We start from the raw sequence: 22,063 nt of genomic DNA, 5'->3' as shown, positions 1-22,063 counted from the left end.
ATTCCTCATCCAACTATTCATTCTTTTGGTGATACAGGGCTACACGTTTCACGTGGAGAACCCCTTCAGAGACTGCCCCGGGGCATTTGCTGAGGGGTTGAAGAGGCTGAAGGAAGGGGATTTGCCCGTCGCGGTGCTGTACTTGGAAGCCGCCATTCTCCAAGACCCTTGTGACTCGGAGGTATGTTTTGTTCTCATTCAAAGCAAAAATAAATAGGATTTAGAAACACAGCTGGTGCTGAAGTCAATGTGTAGGCTGCGCAATCAAGCAAGCAGTGATGGTGAAAATAAAAGAATGAAACAAGATTTCTATAAATGCTAGGAAAATGCCAAACTCATGCCAGCTTCGGAATTTATCAAGCAGAGCGTGACTAATACTAAAAGCATACACATAAAACTAACGCATAATGAGCAAGAAATGCCCCACAGCTTTTGGGTGCATAATATGATGATTTATAATTTGGGAGAAAACGCAAAATGACGCTTTACACTAAATAGTGAAGATGTAAGTATACGCTCTTTCTCTGATACACATTTGGGCGTCTGCAGATCAAGACACTTCCTACAGCTAATATATGTAGTAGCTATCTGTGGTGAGTGAATTTATTTTGCCTAAAGTGAATTGGGAATTCTAGCTCAAAGGTCATTTCACCATAAACTGTGAGTCGCCTTTAGTTCATCTCCAAAATCTTCCCCAACAAAACGACAATACTAAATTAATTTGTTAGAAAAAAATATATAAAAAGGCAATTCTTTAAAAAAAGTTTAAAGCGTTTAAAGAGATTTTTTTTAAATAAAACATGAGTTGCTAGTGGGAGTTTCACTAGCAGACGGGCACACCCCAGCCCCCATCTGGACCCTCGCTTCCTTGTGAGTCAGCAAGAGGTCAGATTCCCTGGCTCTTATGCCAGCTTTTCAAAGTTCAGGCATTCCTTGAAAAGCATTTCAAAGTTCAGGCATTCCTAGCAAGGCATTTCAAAGTTCAGACATTCCTGGCAAGGCATTTCAAAGTACAGACATTCCTGGCAAGGCATTTCAAAGTTCAGGAATTCCTAGCAAAGCATTTCAAAGTTCAGACATTCCTGGCAAGGCATTTCAAAAATTCAGGCATGCCTAGCAAAGCATTTCAAAGTTCAGACATTCCTGGCAAGGCATTTCAAAGTTCAGACATTCCTTGCAAGGCATTTCAAAGTTCAGGCATTCCTTGCAAGGCATTTCAAAGTTCAGGCATTCCTAGCAAAGCATTTCAAAGTTCAGACATTCCTTGCAAGGCATTTCAAAGTTCAGGCATTCCTTGCAAGGCATTTCAAAGTTCAGGCATTCCTAGCAAAGCATTTCAAAGTTCAGACATTCCTGGCAGAGCAGTTCAAAGTTCAGACAATCCTGGCAAAGCATTTCAAAATGCAGACATTCCTGGCAAAGCAGTTCAAAGTTCAGACATTCCTGGCAAAGCATTTCAAAGTTCAGACATTCCTGGCTAAGCAAGAGACACCACTCCTCTTTCCATGTCTTTGCTAATTCAACTCATGACACTTCTCTTCTTTGAGGAGAAGAGGTGTTGCACATCTGAAGGAACCTTTATCAGTACGCAGGGAAAGCACGTGCGCCAAGAAGAGGTAAGACTTTTGTTTAATCCAGGCAGGAGCCAAAATGATTTTTTTAAGGGGTTCAAATTCAGAAGAATCTCAGGATAAATTCTGTTTCGAGGAGTTTGAATTGAGAAGGAAATACATCTCAGTGAGGCTAAGATATACCATTTTAGATTTTGTAGCACACGGAAAGCTGGAACATATTTTACAATAATGTGTCAGGCTGGGTCAGGCAGTGGATAATAGTGTTTTGAAAGAAAAAGGGAAAATGTTTGGGAAATCTAGCCGTAATACCCCAGAGAATTTCACAAAATACAGGAGAGTTCATACTACAATAACTGCGGCAACTGCCCTCAAAACAGAGAGCTACACTGAGCTATGAAGGGAACTTGGGAGAGAAGAATTCCCATCTTCCTTGAGAGGTACCACTTGGCGTTCCTCTTTCCCATATGCCGAAACCTTGTGTTTTATCTTCTTCCCGTGTATTCTTTTTGAAGCATCTTACCACCTCCTTGTTTGTCAACGTTCAGCTATTTCCTTTAAAACTTTAAAAACAAATGTAAAGGTATATGTTTTAGAGCACCTGGTCTTCGGTACTCTGCTGTAATCCATTATCTTGTAAACATTTGCATTTGAAGTGAAAGTTTGTATAAATGTTTTGACAGTTCTCTTAGAAACAGGTTCATTTCTTTTTATAAAAAAGGGATGCCTATTTCCAGACTGATATTAGCACTACCACCTTGGTGGTACTGGTGGCAAAGCTAGTAAACCGGTCAGGATTATGGAATTACACTTTCAGCAGTATGATATCACTAAAATCCACAACAATATCATTCAATATCACCATCATGTGTCAGCACATTCTGAAAAGTATTCCTAATTCATCCTAGCAGAAAGGGTTGAGTGAAAATTCTATAATTAAGGATTGATATATTCTCACACTAAGTATGATCGGCAATAAGTCATAACCAATTATTGATGTTTGTATTGTAAGTTTTCAGAGAATGTATCACTCTATATTAAATCAATTGGATCTCCATGCAAATCCATAGTTTTGTAAATCTTTGTGTTTCATTGTTGTGTCATAAGAATTTATTTTGAATTGTACAATTCTTAATTCTCAATTCACAATGCATTTTGGACAATCAGTCCTACATCAGGGGAAATTTCAAGGGGTGGGCAGTAAACTCCGCTCCTCCGGTGGAATTTGTGGAATTTTGCCCACTCCGAGCTTTGCTTGGAGCACGGATTTCTGGAAAAACTCTGCCAACTGCCGGGTGGTGGAGTTTTTTCTCGCACGTGGCTCGTCAACATTCACTTGTCGAGTACAAGCGATAAAATCGAGCACTAGACCGCCTTCCGGCGAGATTTCTCAACACGGGCAGTCACAGCAAGTCGCTACCGCTTGCATTGAGAAAACTGCTGCTAGGGTAGAAAATCTTCTTGAGTGGCAGAAAGAAGCACCGCCCTCTGGCGAACCACGTGGTGCCAAGTTTTTAGGTAAGTGCACGGAATTTCATATCAAGTCTGTAATGTAAATCTGATTGCTCTTAAATTACATTATAGACTTCATGCGAAATTTCCCCAGATGAAGGACAGATGGTTAAAACTGTGAATTGTTACATTCTTATGATCCAACATTAAAACACAAAGATGTCTGATTTAATAATAGACAAAATTCTCTGAAAACCTCCGATACAAGCGGCTTAAATGGATTAAGGGCTTATTGCCCATGATACACAGTGTGGATTAGGACTAGAATTATCCTTAATTATAGTAACTTCAATTGTAAGGTGACCTGAGGACGGAGGACAACCAAGCTAGCACTTTTGTACATCTTAAGCGTTTAAAAATTACATTGACATACGAGTGCTTCTGGAACCTTCAATATTCTTCATAGCAGAAAGGGTTCAGGCTTCACTCAGGCATAAAGAATATGGGGAAAACCCAATGAGGCCAACCATCATAAGCTACAATCACCACAAGGAGCTGCTGGTTCTGGAAATGTAGTCTGGTCGTGAGGTGACATGACAATATGACTGTCTTTGTCATCGTTAGTGATACTGCTAGCGGTGTCCTACTCAGATAATGGCTACCTGGTTCCTTGGAGGCATATCTAGTACCCCAAAGGTGATAGCAAAGTCGGCATCAGGGTCAAAACCACCAAGACTAGCCACTGGCGTAACGAAAATTGAGGGGGCCTCCCCGCAAGGACCGTGAAGGGGCCCCCTCCGGGATCAATCAAGAGCTCTCCGGCCAGAGTGCTGTGTTTAGGGGTCCCCCTGGAGATTGGGGCCCCCCCGCACCGCAGGGGCTGCGGGGGCCTGTGTTATGCCCCTGAGCCTAGCGTGCATTCTCACTATCTGAAGGTCCAAGAAGAAGAATTAGTTTGTGTGTTAATGTAGCACAAAGTAACCATTGAGATATAGATGGTAATGTACACATAAAAGTAACTTGGACTTAAGTATACCAACACACTCATAAATCAGGCCCTAAAGAATTCTTAGGGCATGCTGGAACAACCTTATTTAATGTAATCCCAAAATAAAGCTTTTTCACCAACAAGTCCAGAGGTGTCGATTTTTGGAATCTTTTCTGTGGACCAGTCTCTTGGAAATAATCTGACCAGTCTCGCGGAAATAATCTGGCTTATAATTCTTAGTTTAGAGAGTGCTTTGTTGGCATGGCCCAGCTAGATAGCTCTTAATTATCCGAAAATTAGAACAGGGTATTTTAAATGCTGAGGGAAATACTGGGCGCACAGCTCATTGGTGAACCGCAGTGGCTATGTTGAAGCAAAGGTGCAAATGGGTTAGAGGTAAGACCCTAGACCTCTCAAAGTCGTGTCAGAACACAACGTAAACAATCCAAACAGGACCCACTGCACACTTCTAATGCAAGTAAGAGCAAATCAGATGTCACATTGGACATTAAAGTTCGTATTTATCAGAGGACATAAAAGTTCGTATTCAGCATTCAAAAAAGGGACACCAATGTTCCGGCTCCTCTTTTATTCTTCAATAAGTGCCCCTGCCAGGGGCACTTATTGAAGAATAAAAGAGGAGCCGGAACATTGGTGTCCCTTTTTTGAATGCTGAATACGAACTTTTATGTCCTCTGATAAATACGAACTTTAATGTCCAATGTGACATCTGATTTGCTCTTACTTGCATTAGAAGTGTGCAGTGGGTCCTGTTTGGATAGCTCTTAATTATCCCTTTAACAGTCTTGAAAGGAAGAGCCTAGAATAGAATTTCATAATGTTGTTTTTAAAAGGTATTACAATGTCCAAATTAATACACATTGAAAACAAAACCAGTATAATACATTTGTATGTCTTTTGTTATTATTGTCATCATTATTCAGGCCTGGCTGTATCTTGGTACAACACAAGCAGAGAATGAAAACGAGCAGGCAGCCATTGTCTCCCTCCAGAGGTAATTGATGCTCCTGTACTAAGTCTGTTATTGTTTGTCATTGAGGTACTTGATAGAGATGTGGTTCCCACTGGGTAGCATTGGCTTTCATCTTCTTATCTATGCAAACTCAGTTGCCATGTTAAAATTCAATGGAAATATGAGGATGTTGTGGCTTGGAACAGTAATAAACCACTTGTAAGACAACCCAAATCAATTACAACTGAAGGGAGTCTTCTGCTAAATTCTTATTGAGACCTGAGCCACTTCTAGATACGAAACATGCATTTTTAAGGACAACTAATTCAGTTCTGAGCCAGTACACTCTTCCTATCCTCTGCTTTTAGAAAAATCTGTCTTGCCACTGTAAATTCAATGAGCTTTAGGGAGCACTAAAGAAGCTATTTTTGATCTGTGAACCCCTGGAAATGTCTTTGAGAATTCATTTTGTCATGCACAAATGTGGGGCTAAACAAGTCCTCCAAACCTTTAATGATGAGCTTTAATGCATCAAAATATAAGCTTCCTCCTTAAACCATAGGCCGTGGGCAGTACATTTTTCTTTGGAAGAGGGGTAGGAAGGTGAAGGTGGCGGGCTGCAGGGATAGCGTCAAATAAGGTTTGTGGAGCTCGGTATCATTACTACAGGCACCAATAGGCATAGTATCAATGCCTAGGTAAGATGATTGTTCTAAATCTTATTCAGCATGAGCATATCTCTGTTTATGGGGAGATGGTGTTAGAAATGAGGACTACAGAGTGCATAGTGCAAGTTATCCATCAGTCAGCGCCACCGTTATGCCACACAAAGTATCACTCACAGATAGCGAGCCATCCTCATCTTATCTGGAATATATTTTGTTAAAGTACTCTTCTTCCCATGCATATATAAGACATTGTGAAGCATTGTTTCAGGTTTTAAGAATGCAGAAAAGAGGGACAATGAACTTAGATCTAGTGTTCCTCCCACGATCATCACCTCCACCACACTTAATTGAGCCAGTATTGTCACTATTCGATAGCGAGGAATTGGATAAAAGCAGGAAACGACCCTGCTGATCATGTGTTGCAGAGTGAGGAATAGGTCTATAATGGGTTTGTTAATTTCCCTTCAAATGGATGGGAAATATGTTCATGATAAAGGTGCACTTAGACTTGAGAGCTCACTTGTAATACGAAAATTGCATAACTACACACCTTGTAATGTACATCAAGCATCACTATTGCCATTACTGTGCTTGTAAATCTGCTTCTGCTGGGTAAAGGGCTCTCATGCGCCATTTCTATAACCCCAGTTTTGGGAGATGGGAACCATGTGCGATTTTCTCTCTCACTCCAATGTGGACAAAGTCCACCTTCTGAGGCTTCTCTCAGTGACAGGAGTGCGCGCAAATGCTGCCTCTCCCAATTACATTTTCAAAAAGGGGGTGGTGATGGACAGAGTATCTGAGTTAATCAGAACACTCCTACCCAGTCAACAGATCAGGGCTTGATCCATCACCGTTTTTTAGCTCACTGCACCATCCCAGTTCAGAACCTGGCTATATGCAAATTAGTCTGTCCCTGGCCCAGTGCATCATGGGAACAGGGCAGACCAAACTACCAAGCCAATTCTTCACTGGAAAGGAAACAAGCTTCCGGGGACCGGTTTCTGGCATTACAGCCGTCTTCGGCCCGGCTTGCTTGAATCCTGATGGTGCAATGAGCAAGGGACTCACGTCTGAGCATACCCTTCCACACTCATGGTGGCCAAAATAATTTCAAAAAGGGGGTGGTGATGGACAGAGTATCTGAGTTAATCAGAACACTCCTACCCAGTCAACAGATCAGTGCTTGATCCATCACCGTTTTTTAGCTCACTGCACCATCCCAGTTCAGAACCTGGCTATATGCAAATTAGTCTCTCCCTGGCCCAGTGCATCATGGGAACAGGGCAGACCAAACTACCAAGCCAATTCTTCACTGGAAAGGAAACAAGCTTCCGGGGACCGGTTTCTGGCATTACAGCCGTCTTCGGCCCGGCTTGCTTGAATCCTGATGGTGCAATGAGCAAGGGACTCACGTCTGAGCATACCCTTCCACACTCATGGTGGCCAAAATAATTTCAAAAAGGGGGTGGTGATGGACAGAGTATCTGAGTTAATCAGAACACTCCTACCCAGTCAACAGATCAGGGCTTGATCCATCACCGTTTTTTAGCTCACTGCACCATCCCAGTTCAGAACCTGGCTATATGCAAATTAGTCTGTCCCTGGCCCAGTGCATCATGGGAACAGGGCAGACCAAACTACCAAGCCAATTCTTCACTGGAAAGGAAACAAGCTTCCGGGGACCGGTTTCTGGCATTACAGCCGTCTTCGGCCCGGCTTGCTTGAATCCTGATTGTGCAATGAGCAAGGGACTCACGTCTGAGCATACCCTTCCACACTCATGGTGGCCAAAATAATTTCAAAAAGGGGGTGGTGATGGACAGAGTATCTGAGTTAATCAGAACACTCCTACCCAGTCAACAGATCAGGGCTTGATCCATCACCGTTTTTTAGCTCACTGCACCATCCCAGTTCAGAACCTGGCATTATGCAAATTAGTCTGTCCCTGGCCCAGTGCATCATGGGAACAGGGCAGACCAAACTACCAAGCCAATTCTTCACTGGAAAGGAAACAAGCTTCCGGGGACCGGTTTCTGGCATTACAGCCGTCTTCGGCCCAGCTTGCTTGAATCCTGATGGTGCAATGAGCAAGGGACTCACGTCTGAGCATACCCTTCCACACTCATGGTGGCCAAAATAATTTCAAAAAGGGGGTGGTGATGGACAGAGTATCTGAGTTAATCAGAACACTCCTACCCAGTCAACAGATCAGGGCTTGATCCATCACCGTTTTTTAGCTCACTGCACCATCCCAGTTCAGAACCTGGCTATATGCAAATTAGTCTGTCCCTGGCCCAGTGCATCATGGGAACAGGGCAGACCAAACTACCAAGCCAATTCTTCACTGGAAAGGAAACAAGCTTCCGGGGACCGGTTTCTGGCATTACAGCCGTCTTCGGCCCGGCTTGCTTGAATCCTGATGGTGCAATGAGCAAGGGACTCACGTCTGAGCATACCCTTCCACACTCATGGTGGCCAAAATAATTTCAAAAAGGGGGTGGTGATGGACAGAGTATCTGAGTTAATCAGAACACTCCTACCCAGTCAACAGATCAGGGCTTGATTCATCACCGTTTTTTAGCTCACTGCACCATCCCAGTTCAGAACCTGGCTATATGCAAATTAGTCTGTCCCTGGCCCAGTGCATCATGGGAACAGGGCAGACCAAACTACCAAGCCAATTCTTCACTGGAAAGGAAACAAGCTTCCGGGGACCGGTTTCTGGCATTACAGCGTCTTCGGCCCGGCTTGCTTGAATCCTGATGGTGCAATGAGCAAGGGACTCACGTCTGAGCATACCCTTCCACACTCATGGTGGCCAAAATAATTTCAAAAAGGGGGTGGTGATGGACAGAGTATCTGAGTTAATCAGAACACTCCTACCCAGTCAACAGATCAGGGCTTGATCCATCACCGTTTTTTAGCTCACTGCACCATCCCAGTTCAGAACCTGGCTATATGCAAATTAGTCTGTCCCTGGCCCAGTGCATCATGGGAACAGGGCAGACCAAACTACCAAGCCAATTCTTCACTGGAAAGGAAACAAGCTTCCGGGGACCGGTTTCTGGCATTACAGCCGTCTTCGGCCCGGCTTGCTTGAATCCTGATGGTGCAATGAGCAAGGGACTCACGTCTGAGCATACCCTTCCACACTCATGGTGGCCAAAATAATTTCAAAAAGGGGGTGGTGATGGACAGAGTATCTGAGTTAATCAGAACACTCCTACCCAGTCAACAGATCAGGGCTTGATCCATCACCGTTTTTTAGCTCACTGCACCATCCCAGTTCAGAACCTGGCTATATGCAAATTAGTCTGTCCCTGGCCCAATGCATCATGGGAACAGGGCAGACCAAACTACCAAGCCAATTCTTCACTGGAAAGGAAACAAGCTTCCGGGGACCGGTTTCTGGCATTACAGCCGTCTTCGGCCCGGCTTGCTTGAATCCTGATGGTGCAATGAGCAAGGGACTCACGTCTGAGCATACCCTTCCACACTCATGGTGGCCAAAATAATTTCAAAAGGGGGTGGTGATGGACAGAGTATCTGAGTTAATCAGAACACTCCTACCCAGTCAACAGATCAGGGCTTGATCCATCACCGTTTTTTAGCTCACTGCACCATCCCAGTTCAGAACCTGGCTATATGCAAATTAGTCTGTCGGGCTGGACTGTTCCATGAGGCACAGGGTCAGACTGATTTGCATATAGCCACGTCTGAACTGGGGTGGCAGAGTGGGCTAAAGAACGGTGATGGATCAAACCCAGATCTTTTGACTGGGTGTGAGTGTTTGATTGGTTTGGATGCTCCGTCCATCACCACCCCCTTTTGTACCGCTTTGGCCGCCATAAGTGTGGCAGGGTATGCTCAGACGTGAGTCCCTTGCTCACTTTGCCACTGGATTCAAGCAAGCCGGGCTGAAGACGGCTGGAATGCCAGAAACCGGTCCTCGGAAGCTTGTTTCCGGTCCAGGGAAGGCATGGCTTGGCAGTTCGGGCTGGACTGTTCCATGAGGCACAGGGTCAGACTGATTTGCATATAGCCATGTCTGAACTGGGGTGGCAGAGTGGGCTAAAGAACGGTGATGGATCAAACCCAGATCTTTTGACTGGGTGTGAGTGTTTGATTGGTTTGGATGCTCCGTCCATCACCACCCCCTTTTGTACCGCTTTGGCCGCCATAAGTGTGGCAGGGTATGCTCAGACGTGAGTCCCTTGCTCACTTTGCCACTGGATTCAAGCAAGCCGGGCTGAAGACGGCTGGAATGCCAGAAACCGGTCCTCGGAAGCTTGTTTCCGGTCCAGGGAAGGCATGGCTTGGCAGTTCGGGCTGGACTGTTCCATGAGGCACAGGGTCAGACTGATTTGCATATAGCCATGTCTGAACTGGGGTGGCAGAGTGGGCTAAAGAACGGTGATGGATCAAACCCAGATCTTTTGACTGGGTGTGAGTGTTTGATTGGTTTGGATGCTCCGTCCATCACCACCCCCTTTTGTACCGCTTTGGCCGCCATAAGTGTGGCAGGGTATGCTCAGACGTGAGTCCCTTGCTCACTTTGCCACTGGATTCAAGCAAGCCGGGCTGAAGACGGCTGGAATGCCAGAAACCGGTCCTCGGAAGCTTGTTTCCGGTCCAGGGAAGGCATGGCTTGGCAGTTCGGGCTGGACTGTTCCATGAGGCACAGGGTCAGACTGATTTGCATATAGCCATGTCTGAACTGGGGTGGCAGAGTGGGCTAAAGAACGGTGATGGATCAAACCCAGATATTTTGACTGGGTGTGAGTGTTTGATTGGTTTGGATGCTCCGTCCATCACCACCCCCTTTTGTACCGCTTTGGCCGCCATAAGTGTGGCAGGGTATGCTCAGACGTGAGTCCCTTGCTCACTTTGCCACTGGATTCAATCAAGCTGGGCTGAAGACGGCTGGAATGCCAGAAACCGGTCCTCGGAAGCTTGTTTCCGGTCCAGGGAAGGCATGGCTTGGCAGTTCGGGCTGGACTGTTCCATGAGGCACAGGGTCACACTGATTTGCATATAGCCATGTCTGAACTGGGGTGGCAGAGTGGGCTAAAGAACGGTGATGGATCAAACCCAGATCTTTTGACTGGGTGTGAGTGTTTGATTGGTTTGGATGCTCCGTCCATCACCACCCCCTTTTGTACCGCTTTGGGCGCCATAAGTGTGGCAGGGTATGCTCAGACGTGAGTCCCTTGCTCACTTTGCCACTGGATTCAAGCAAGCCGGGCTGAAGACGGCTGGAATGCCAGAAACCGGTCCTCGGAAGCTTGTTTCCGGTCCAGGGAAGGCATGGCTTGGCAGTTCGGGCTGGACTGTTCCATGAGGCACAGGGTCAGACTGATTTGCATATAGCCATGTCTGAACTGGGGTGGCAGAGTGGGCTAAAGAACGGTGATGGATCAAACCCAGATCTTTTGACTGGGTGTGAGTGTTTGATTGGTTTGGATGCTCCGTCCATCACCACCCCCTTTTGTACCGCTTTGGCCTCCATAAGTGTGGCAGGGTATGCTCAGACGTGAGTCCCTTGCTCACTTTGCCACTGGATTCAAGCAAGCCGGGCTGAAGACGGCTGGAATGCCAGAAACCGGTCCTCGGAAGCTTGTTTCCGGTCCAGGGAAGGCATGGCTTGGCAGTTCGGGCTGGACTGTTCCATGAGGCACAGGGTCAGACTGATTTGCATATAGCCATGTCTGAACTGGGGTGGCAGAGTGGGCTAAAGAACGGCGATGGATCAAACCCAGATCTTTTGACTGGGTGTGAGTGTTTGATTGGTTTGGATGCTCCGTCCATCACCACCCCCTTTTGTACCGCCTCTCCCAATTACAGCATCTGGACACCATATGTGGGCCTGCACCTCCCAACTCCCACACTAACGCCTAGTAACAGGAGTTGGCCACACACTCCAGTGCTGGCCCAGCCTTTCCCACAGCCTCTTCCAATAAGATGAGCCAGCCATACACTCCAGCACCTGCCCACATCACCTAATGCACTCTCTTCCACTAATGGCCACCAACCATGAATGTGGCCAATTGTCCAGCCCTCCTCCTACAGCTCATCTCAGTTACAGAAGTGTGCTGTACATTATGGTACCTGCCCAGTTAAGCACCCTCTGCTGCTGTCAGTGACAGATGAGTCTGCTAGCAAGCCAACCAATCCAGAAAGAGCACCCACCACTTCAAACTCCAACATGCCCAAACCTATCCTTTGACCTACCTGTGGGCCACACCTGGCCCAAAGGTAGGCTGCTAAACTGTGATGGTAGGTCCTGGGTTGGGGTACGTCGCACAGCAGAGTACGGAGGAGCTGCGGGGCTGTGGGGCTGCGGGGCTGCGGGGCTTCGATGTGACATTTTGTGTCGAGATGGTTCATGTAGCAGTAGTTTCAAAGGATGTATGACGTTACAACGCATACTTTTACCATGCATACCATTACAACGCGGTTTTTACCACGCATACCATTACAACGCATAGAGCTTTGGGGTGCTGGATAGTGAATAGTTTAATTTACTATTCCAACTCCAGTCCCCGTGGACACTAGGGAAGGTTATTGGATAGTAAATTAAACTATTCACTATCCTAGAGCACCCCCCAGCGCAATGCGTTGTAATGGTATGCGTTGTAATGACCGCGTTGTAAGGGTCCTGCGTGGTAAAAAATTCGTTGTAAACGTTGCATACCGTTCCAAATAGATGCATTGTGCTGCAACTCGTCTGCTAGGACCACAGCTGGCCTGGCAGAGCACCTTCAGGCCCAATTCCAAGGGTGCTGGACAGGGGTGGCCCCACTTGGGGGCAAGACTCACAGCAGGCAGAGTCAAGGTGGGTGGTTGAAGTCCTTTCTGTCCCTGAGGCTCTGATCTTGATGCCAGCCACCTAGCCCTTGGAGTCATTCTGGTAGTTCTGCTTTCACGATGCAGGTCAAGTCCGTCTCAATCAGGAAGCAGGGCAGCAGAGTAGCAGTCTGTCTTGCAGAGTAATCCAGCAGTCCTTCTGAGTCTTCCACAGGTTGAGGGGAAGAGTTGGGTCTAAGTGTCCAATATTTATTCCTGGTGCCCACTTTGAAGTAGTAGTAGTGTCTTAAGGCCTGCACCCCCAGAAGAGCTTGGAATTTCCTGCCTCCCTGCCCTGGCCCCAGCTTGTCTGGGGTCACAAATGACTAGTCCAAACCCTTTGTGAGTGTACTGGGAGTGTACCACTCTCCCCCAGCAAGGTGACGTCGCTGCAGTCTTGATGGCAGGAGAAGACTGGAAAATAAATGTACAACAATACTAACCTGACCAGTACTTTACAGGGCTGATACATAAGTGTTCAACATAGCATTCCACTTACCTCACCAAGTGAGCGTCAGGGCTATATGCTAGTAGTCAAGGCGTGAATCAGGAGATACAGGAGGGAACCTGGGTGATTACTAGCAAGGATATCTCCAAGGCAGAATGCATACAAATCCAGTCCTGCTCATAAACTGAAGACAGAGCAGGACTGGGGCCACAAGCGCAGCTGATGACAAACTGGTATCACTTATAAAGCTAAAGACAAAGTGATACAGAAATTCCCACTTCCAGCGCATAAACTTAAGACAGCGCGGAGTGAGAAACAGACATACAACACAGACAATCCTCACTACCGGCTCATAAGCTTAAGACAGAGCGGAGAGAGGACAAACAACATAGAACAGGGACAATAAACAAACCACGTCCGACTCTTAAACTTAGAACAGAGCGGAGCGGGCGTACATGTAACAATACGAGATAGACCAGCAGTGCTCCACTCGTAATCTAAAGAAGGAGTGGAGCGCAGAAACACACATAAACAGAAACCCTTCAATCACAGAAATGACCGCTGAGAAAGACAGAGCGGAATCGCCAGCAAGACACTGACAAACACGAGGAGAGAAGGGCAGACGGGGAATCAATGCGGAAGGGAGAGCTAGGCACAAGGGAAGGGCGTGCCGCAATGGCGAAAGATAGCGGAGCAGAGCGGGAGGTACAAACAATGAATAGGACCCAAATCAGGAATAGAAATACCGTGACTCAAGGACAAAAACCACAGGAACATGAAAAGAGCACAAACGGGATCGTTAGGGTAAAGCAGGATCACAGAACGCTAAGGGAACCTCACGGAGCAGAACGCTGAGTAGAGGGGGCGTGGTCACTAACCAAACAGTAAGCCAAGCAAGGATTCGCGGGTGAGCTTCCCTATTCTGTTACCTAGGGAGCGTCTCAAAATACCGTAGCTTCAGTCTGTAAGAGGTTTAGGGAAGGTCACAAAAGGGTCACAGGGGCACATTAAGGTTTGCATTTTGCGCAGCTCTGAGGAATCTACATTGAACACTCATGAAAGGGGTCAAATCCGACCACCCCTAACAATCAAGTCAGAAAGGGCTCATCCTGTCACACCAATTCCCCCTTTGTTTCACTGTCTAGGAGCAATACACAAAGACCAACTGCCAGCTGCATCTAGGCATGTGACCCAGGATACAGGTTGCAGGCACCAAATGACAAGAAAATGGCAACTTTCTAAAAATAGGCATTTTTAGAATTGACACCTAAAATGTGACTTCACCATTAAAGGGGGGGGAGGTTAAATTACAATTCTGGAGTCACCAATCTCGACATCACTATCTGCTGCAAACTGAAAGTTACCACTTATTAAATTTAATAAGGGAACCCTATGGAAGAGGTAGGCCTCACACTAGTGAAAAGTAAATTTTAGGAATTTTTCAATACCAGCATATGTAAAACTTAAAAGTACATGTCATCCTTTTTAAATACACTGCACCCCATCCTTCGGGTTGTGTAAGGCCTACCCTTGGGGTGACTTTATGTATTAACCCCTTCAGTGCTAATGACAAGGGTAACTCGTCATGGAGTTTCCATTGATTTCAATGGAAAGTCAATGGGAAGAGGTGGATGTACCTTAGCATCCAAGTGGTTAAAAAAGAAGGTTTGGCGTTGGCAAGAGTTTATCTTGCCAGGACGAAATGATAGTTTGAAACTGCATACACAGGCCTCATCAATAGGCCTGAGACATGTTTAAAAGGCTACTTAAGTGGGTGGCACGAGTAGTGGCACGAGTAGTGCTCCAGTTTCACCAGTTACATTTAATTTACAGGCTCTGAATACACGTTGTACTATTTTACTAGGGATTTATAAGTAAATTAAAAGTGCCAATCGGATGTAAGCCAGTTTCATTATGTTTAAAGGAGAGAGCACTTTAGTACTGATTAGCTAAAGCCACCAAAAATGAATTCAGCAAAAACAGGAGGAGTAAGGAAAAAGGTTTGGGGGAAGACCACCCTAAGGCTGACAGGTCTAACATCACGCATTAACCGAACCAGTTCAGGAGGAGGTGTGTTTCTCTTACATCGCTCTAAAGCGTGGATCTGTGTCCCACTCTACATCAGAGCCTCCTCCCCCTCCTTGAATTCTGCAAGAATCTGAAAACCTGGCTTTTCAATGAACCAACCTACCATAGGCAGTTCTAAGCACACACACCTGCTCAGCACCAAAATACCCTTGTGGGTTACAGTGGCCATTTGTAAAAACAAAAAAACTGCTGGGTCTATCATCAGGAGGCAGCTTGCACCAGCCCATTTGTCCTGTAATAATTAGTAAGGAGGTGCCTACAAGGGATTTTGTTTGAGAATTCCTACTCTAATGTGATATACAAGTAGTTACTTTTTTGTTCAACCCCAATTGGTCTTGAACCCTTGAACAATCTATACATACATGAAGCTACTTAAGACATGCACATTCAATGAGTGAAAAAGAAATTTCATAAGCATAAGAATATCTTTTTTTCTAAAAAATACAAAAATGTTAATATAGATAACGTTTTAAAGGGTACATTCGGCTATAACAAAACACCATGATAGAGGATGTGCAAATCCATCTGCAAATCATGAATGTATACATCTACTCCATATAAAAGTAATCAAGAAAGTAACGAATCTGAAAATACAGAACACAGCCACTCAAGTTAAACAAATTTTGGGGAAATAGATGAGAAAGTCGACGTTTCATTCTGTTGTGGCACAATTGAACATCAGACCATCTTCAGGACGTAAAGTCAATTGTACAAAACCATGATTGATTGATTGAGTTCCGGAAGAAATTGAAAACATGGCTTTTTTATGCAAGATTAATGTTACTTCTCTCAGCCACATCTCACTGGAGGTGTAGAGCGCCAGGACACTCCTCGGAGTAGCAGTTCACTTTACAAATGCCTTTTACATTACGTTACATTAACTCTGGGCTTAGGTGGACAAGCGAATAGTTGTGTATCATTCTTAAAAAATAATTTACCATTATTTTGGAAGTGACATCTTGCCTGCCTGGAGGGACTGATTCTGCACTCGCTGCCTCTATATCAACCATCTATTCTCAATGACTATGGCCTTGTTCTGTGACCTTACCAGGTGTTAAACCACAAGGGACAACAACAGCCCCCAACTGTTTTTATAAGTACTCTTTATGAAGTTGTACAACTTAGACCAAGCTAACTTTTTTTTGTTACTAACAAAAATAGATTGCTAGGTTCTTTTTAATTATTTAGAGATTAACTTTATTTTTTAATTCACCGTGATGATACAAACGGACTAAAACGGAGATTCATAGGAAGTTTTTTAAAGGCAAAATAATACTTTTTTGAGATTAGACACGTGTTTTTCGTACCATGTGTAAATATTTCAGTAATACTGATACACGTTTTTATTATCACTGATGCATGTTTACCATTGTAATGATTTTTATTAATCAAACAATAAAGTTCTTACGCCTCTTTATGTTTTTAACCCAACCAGATCACATGCACATGAGAGTTGTCAAATGATATGAAATTCGTGAGGGTTGATTAAAACAAAAGTCTTAGCTGGAGTGAAGCAATGGCGGTAACGGATGAGCCAGAAGGAGCTTCTATTCTAAGATATACGGGAAGCTGTTATCAACTATCGGGGGGGGGGGGGTTACTTCCTGGTTGCCCTCGAAATTTTAAGTATTTATGCATGTTCGTCTGCTCGCTCTTCTTTTTTTTTTACTTGAGAAGGTGAAAGCCAACAATTTTTTATTTGGCCACTTTGCAACAGTACATGTTTGCCATGGACAACTGCAAATGGAAATAAAATATTAAGGGGCCAAGCTCATGCTATTTGCACATTAGGCAGCACAACACAGAAAGAGGTGCATCTGAAGCAAATGTTTCAATCCCTCTGTATCTAAATTACATCAAAGTGTGTCCCTGGCATTTTTCCACAGATAAAATCCTCGACAAAAATCTTTCTTGACTGCACCACAGCCAAATGTTTAGAGACAGAGTATGTCAATATTGAAAGCATTACATGGCATCAAAATGGAAGTGCATTGCACTTAATGCAATATTTATAGCAGAGCGAGCTTTCTCAGGGTGTCAGCTTGCATCCAGATGCTACTTTGCATGTCCAGCCAGCCAAATGTTTAACAAGAGGCTGCAAAGGCAGAAAGAGTGGAAAGGCTATGCTTTTTATTCCATATTTTTTTTTTAATTCTGAAAAAATCTATTGAATGTATGATTAAATACATCAAATTCTTAACAACCTTCTTTGCATGAGCTAATAAAATGGTAAATGTTTAGAGACGGCATTGAGATGAACTTAATATTTCAAAATGATAAAGCTGAGCAATTTTCAGGCCAACAGCAAAATGACCAGGCCCGTGAGAATAATTGGAATATTTCATATTCCAAAATGGTAGGCCCCGGAGCTAAAATGTTAATGTGGCTCCAGTGAGGCTGAGGCAGACCTGCGTGAGCATAGCGAGGGTTTGCAAAAAATAGGCCCGGGAACCAAAATAAATTGAGCGAATCATTCAGCTAAAAAGTGGCCAATATTCTGCAAATTGGGACAGTTTTTAACTTTTAAAAACATGCAGTGTAGGTGTTTTGCAAGATGCAAGCATTTGTGGTTGCAGGGGGCGATCTCTGTGGTATTATCAGAAAGATCAACAGTGAAACAGGCCCACCAGACCATAAAACAGGCCCCAAAAAGCCAAAACACGGTCCACATTCTTAACTGTCAAAGCAGCCCTTCTAGCACTCCTAGGTAGGAGTAAAGGCCATTCCTACCCTGCTCGGGGCAAAATGGAAATTTGCCTGCTGTAGCGTTCCAAATCACATAATTTTGGGCTTCTTGTCATAGTATGCTGGCACCACTGTAAGGGCGCTGCCTTACCTCGCCTTACGGTAAGGTCATGGCTTGGCAGTTCTGGCTGGACTGTTCCCATGAGGCACAGGGTCAGACTGATTTGCATATGGCCTTGTCTGAACTGGGGTGGCGGAGTGGGCTAAAGAATGATGATGGAATTAACCCAGATCAGTTGAATGGGGGTGAGTGTTTGATTTGCTCAGAACACTCCGTCCATCATCCCCTTGGGTATCGCTTTGTTCGCTCTAAGTTGGCAGGGTATGCCCAGATGTGGGTCCCTTGCTCACTTTTCCCACTGGATTCAAAATAGCCTGGCTGATGAGGGTTATGAACCCGAAACCGGTCCCTGGATGCTTGTTTCCGGTCCAGGGAAGACATGGCTTGGCAGTTCGTGCTGGACTGTTCCCATGAGGCATAGGGTCAGACTGATTTGCATATGGCCATGTCTGAACTGGGGTGGAGGAGTGAGCTAAAGAATGATGATGGATTTAACCCAGATCAGTTGACTGGGGGTGAGTGTTTGATTTGCTCAAACGCTCCGTCCATCATCCCCTTTGGTATCGTTATGGTAAGGTCAGGCATTGCTAAAATCTGATTGGCCAAATGTAGTGCTGTATGTAGTAGAGGCACTACAATGCTGTATGTAGTAGGGGAACACTGGAAGATAAGATACAGCAGAGGGTGTACAGAGGGAGTGAGGGAATGATGAGCGTGCCTAGTGGTGCAGGGCAGAACAACAAAGCTTTGTAGTTGGTGGGAATATTAGGGAGGGTGAGTGGCCGGGGGATAATAGGGAATGGGACGAACCGCAGGGTGAGTAGTTGGGGCTGAGAGAGGGGTTAGCACTGGGAAAATATGATTGTGAATCGGCCCACCGTTTATTAGTGGTATCATGTTCATGGTTTCCCATTTGTGATGGCACTTTCCTATCCTTTTATTTATTTTTTATATATGGAGTTCTCTGCCCCCACTGCCGAGGCTCCGCAGTCGTAAACTTACTATTAAATTACAGGTTTGTAAATACTGAAAAAGAGTAAACCTACACAAACGTCTACATTTACCTTTGTGAATCAAGTCCCTAATGTTTTCATCTATTTCATGAAACCTTGACTAATACTTTTACTCAGTAAATATAGCTCCAAATATTAACATGCAAGCCGTTACTTCCAGTCTAAACCCCAAATCTGATTAATTCTGTAGCGCTCCTAGAACACCCGTGAAGCATTTACCTAATCAGAAGCAACTAATGCCATCTGTTTCATTTTTAAATTCATAATTTAATTAATTTTGATTAATAGCCATGTCTTTTTGTGCTCTAAGGGAAAAAAGAAACTCCAAAACGTAGTTACAGCGCCTCAGTGAGTCAACAAAGACTTTCAGCACACCTTGACTTCATGTTCCCTCGAGCAGAGGTGGGCGTTGTGAAAAAGCTGCTCCAGCCTGTTAAATGCCTTTTACATGAATTCACTTTAACATCTGCTGATGAACTTACTATGGTAATAACAATGAATATACAAACACTAATAAATCAGTGGCGGCTCCTCTGCTCAGGCGGAGGAGCGTAGCCCCACTGTTATTTAAGCAGTGCACAAAATAAAAATAAAATGATAATAACAGGGCTTTATTATCATTTTATTTTTCAAGGCGGCACTCGGAGCCGGGTGGGGGTGGGGCGAGGCTAGTCTCCGTGACGCCAAGCAGAGTGAGAAGTGGTTTGCACTCCTCTAAGTACAGTGTGGCAGGCCCTCTAGGGCCAGCCAAAGCGTCATGCGCACTCGGCATGTTCTCCATTGAGCTGTGTTGCACAGCCCACTGAGAACTTGCCCAGCCTCCCCAGGCGGTGCCTGAGCGGCCAAACAGGACGCTCAGACCAATCAGGAAGCTGTCTCTGCAGCATCATGATTGGCTAGGAGAGCCCGAAAGCCTGAGTGCTTCCGGTGTTTTAGCAGACCTGAAGAGGACAGAGGAGAGGCGGCAGTGGTGCAGCGGCGAAGGAAATTTATTTTTATCACTCTTTTTTTTATCTCCATTTCCAAAAGAATGTAAATCTTTTTTTTTGTTTAAGAATTTTTATTAAGCATTAAATAGTGATACAAGAAACATGTCATGAAAAATTAGGAAAAAGTACATATGAGTGTAATAATAATTAAAAGACATCAATCTACAGGAATTTATATAGAGAAAAGAAAGGTAAGAAAAGATAGAAAGGAGAAAGAAGAAAGGAAAGGATTGGAAAGGAAAAAAGAAAAGAAAGAAAGCAGAGGACAGGGAAAGATGAGAGGGGAGAGAGAGGAGAAGAAGGAAGTAAATTTAAGGGATCATGAGGGGCAAGGAGCACGCGGTAAGGGAGAAGGATTGGAAGAGAGATATGAAGTAAAGGGAAGCCATAATAAGTCAGATTTAATTTTCAAAGGAATAGAGGTAGAAGAGGCAATAGAAATTCTATGTTCGTCACATATATAATTCCACCATGTGTGGACCGAGAGTTTCGAATTATCTTTCCAACACGATAAAATAACTTTAAATGCAAGTGCAATAAAAAGGTCTAACAACTTAGCAGAAGAGGGTGTAGTAATATCAATATCATCAGATAAAGAACCTAAAAATATGTGTATAAAAGACAATTGTGAAGGAAAAGATAACATTTTCATACATAAATTCCAAACAGCAGTCCAGAAAGATAAAACTGGGGAACAATAGTAAAGTTGGTGTTGTAGAGTACCAGGAACTTTAGAACAGGACCAACATAAAGGAGAGGAGGTTGGAGAAAATTTATGTATAGTAACCGGGGTAATAACAACTCTGTGGTAAATAAAAAGTAAGGATTGGGTAATGCGTGCAGCAACAGAAACTTTGAAGAGTCGAGACCATAAACGATCCCACAATGCAGTATCAAAAGAGACAGCCAGATCAGTTTCCCAAGCAGTCTCCACTGTAGACTTAGATCGAACAGAACAATTAGATAATAAGATTGAATATACAAGAGCAGCTTTAGGTTGTTGGGTAGAGAAGAGAGGGTAAAGTGGAGTGACAGGAGTGAAAGAGGAAAAAGAATCAGAGGAAGAGGATAACGAGGATAAATGAGATTGAATAGCAGAGATTATAATAGAATATTCAGCAAGAAAAGAGGAGGGTAAGTTAAACTTATTTTGTAGATCTACAAAAGAAAGTAGAGTAGAGTCAAGAAAAAATTGATGTACAAACATTATATCCTTTTCTTTCCAGTGTTTAAAGTAGAATGATTTACCTTTATATCTAAGAAATTTGTTGTACCAAACTACAGATGATAAAAAACACTGAAGAGGGGAAAGGGATGAGGAAAAAACATTTTGCAAGGTAGATTGGCAATATTTAAAAATAGGATACTTGGATATAAAGGTACAATTTGACATGAAAGGAACATGTTGAAATGAGAAATCTTTTAAAAAAGAGCGTTCCAGGAGCACCCACTTAGGAACAGGAGTATCAAGGAAATCATATGCCAAGGAGAAGGATTGTTTGATAAGAAAGGCAGAATGATAAGAGCCAAAATCAGGGAAACGAACACCACCCTCATTTTTAGGACGAACCAGCTTATGTAATCCAATGCGGGGATGTTTATTGTTCCACAAAAATTTTGTGCATATTGAATTGATACGGGAAAAATAGGATTTAGGGATTTTGAAGGGGAGCATAGAGACTGTATATAAAACATGAGGGGTAATCATCATTTTGATGGTATCTAATCTACCCCACCAAGAAAGAAATAGGGGAGACCAAATCTGCAGAAGTGATTGAATTTTCTTAAGTAACGAATCAAATGTTATTTTAAGGGTATCTTTTAGAGAGGAGGAAAACCATATTCCGAGATACTTAATTTTAGATGGACACCATGCAAAATCCGTATTATTAAACATATATTGAAAACACAAAGAGTTAAGGGGAAGTACTTCTGTTTTGGATAAATTGAGCTTATAACCTGATATTGAGGAATATAACTGAACTTCATCTAAAAAGGGTGGGAGGGAAGATTCAGGATTGGACATGTAAATGAGGACATCATCAGCGTACGCTGAAAGTTTAGTTTCAACAGAGGAGAATTTTAAACCAGTGATATGAGGGTTAGAACGAATACGTTGTAAAAAGGGTTCAAGGCATAAGATAAATAATAAAGGAGAAAGGGGACAACCTTGTCTTGTGCCTCTTGTTAAAGAAAAAAATCTGGAAAATTGATTGTT

At 44.0% G+C, this 22,063-nt stretch overlaps 1 protein-coding gene across 2 annotated transcripts in view; it reads left to right on the top strand.

The window, feature by feature from the left end:
* The window catches only part of PEX5L (peroxisomal biogenesis factor 5 like), a 392,012-nt gene that overhangs the window by 324,785 nt on the left and 45,164 nt on the right, over positions 1 to 22,063 (top strand). For both annotated transcript variants that reach the window (XM_078668173.1, XM_078668174.1), the window contains exons 8-9: positions 38 to 181; positions 4,956 to 5,026. In XM_078668173.1, the coding sequence (XP_078524299.1) occupies positions 38 to 181; positions 4,956 to 5,026 (215 nt within the window). The remainder of the gene's footprint in view (positions 1 to 37; positions 182 to 4,955; positions 5,027 to 22,063) is intronic.

This window comes from Lissotriton helveticus, chromosome 11, assembly GCF_964261635.1.
Source record: "Lissotriton helveticus chromosome 11, aLisHel1.1, whole genome shotgun sequence".
Classification (NCBI taxonomy): Eukaryota; Metazoa; Chordata; class Amphibia; order Caudata; family Salamandridae; genus Lissotriton; species Lissotriton helveticus.
Note: the sequence above shows the minus strand (reverse complement) of the source record. Positions and strands in the feature narration are given on the sequence as shown.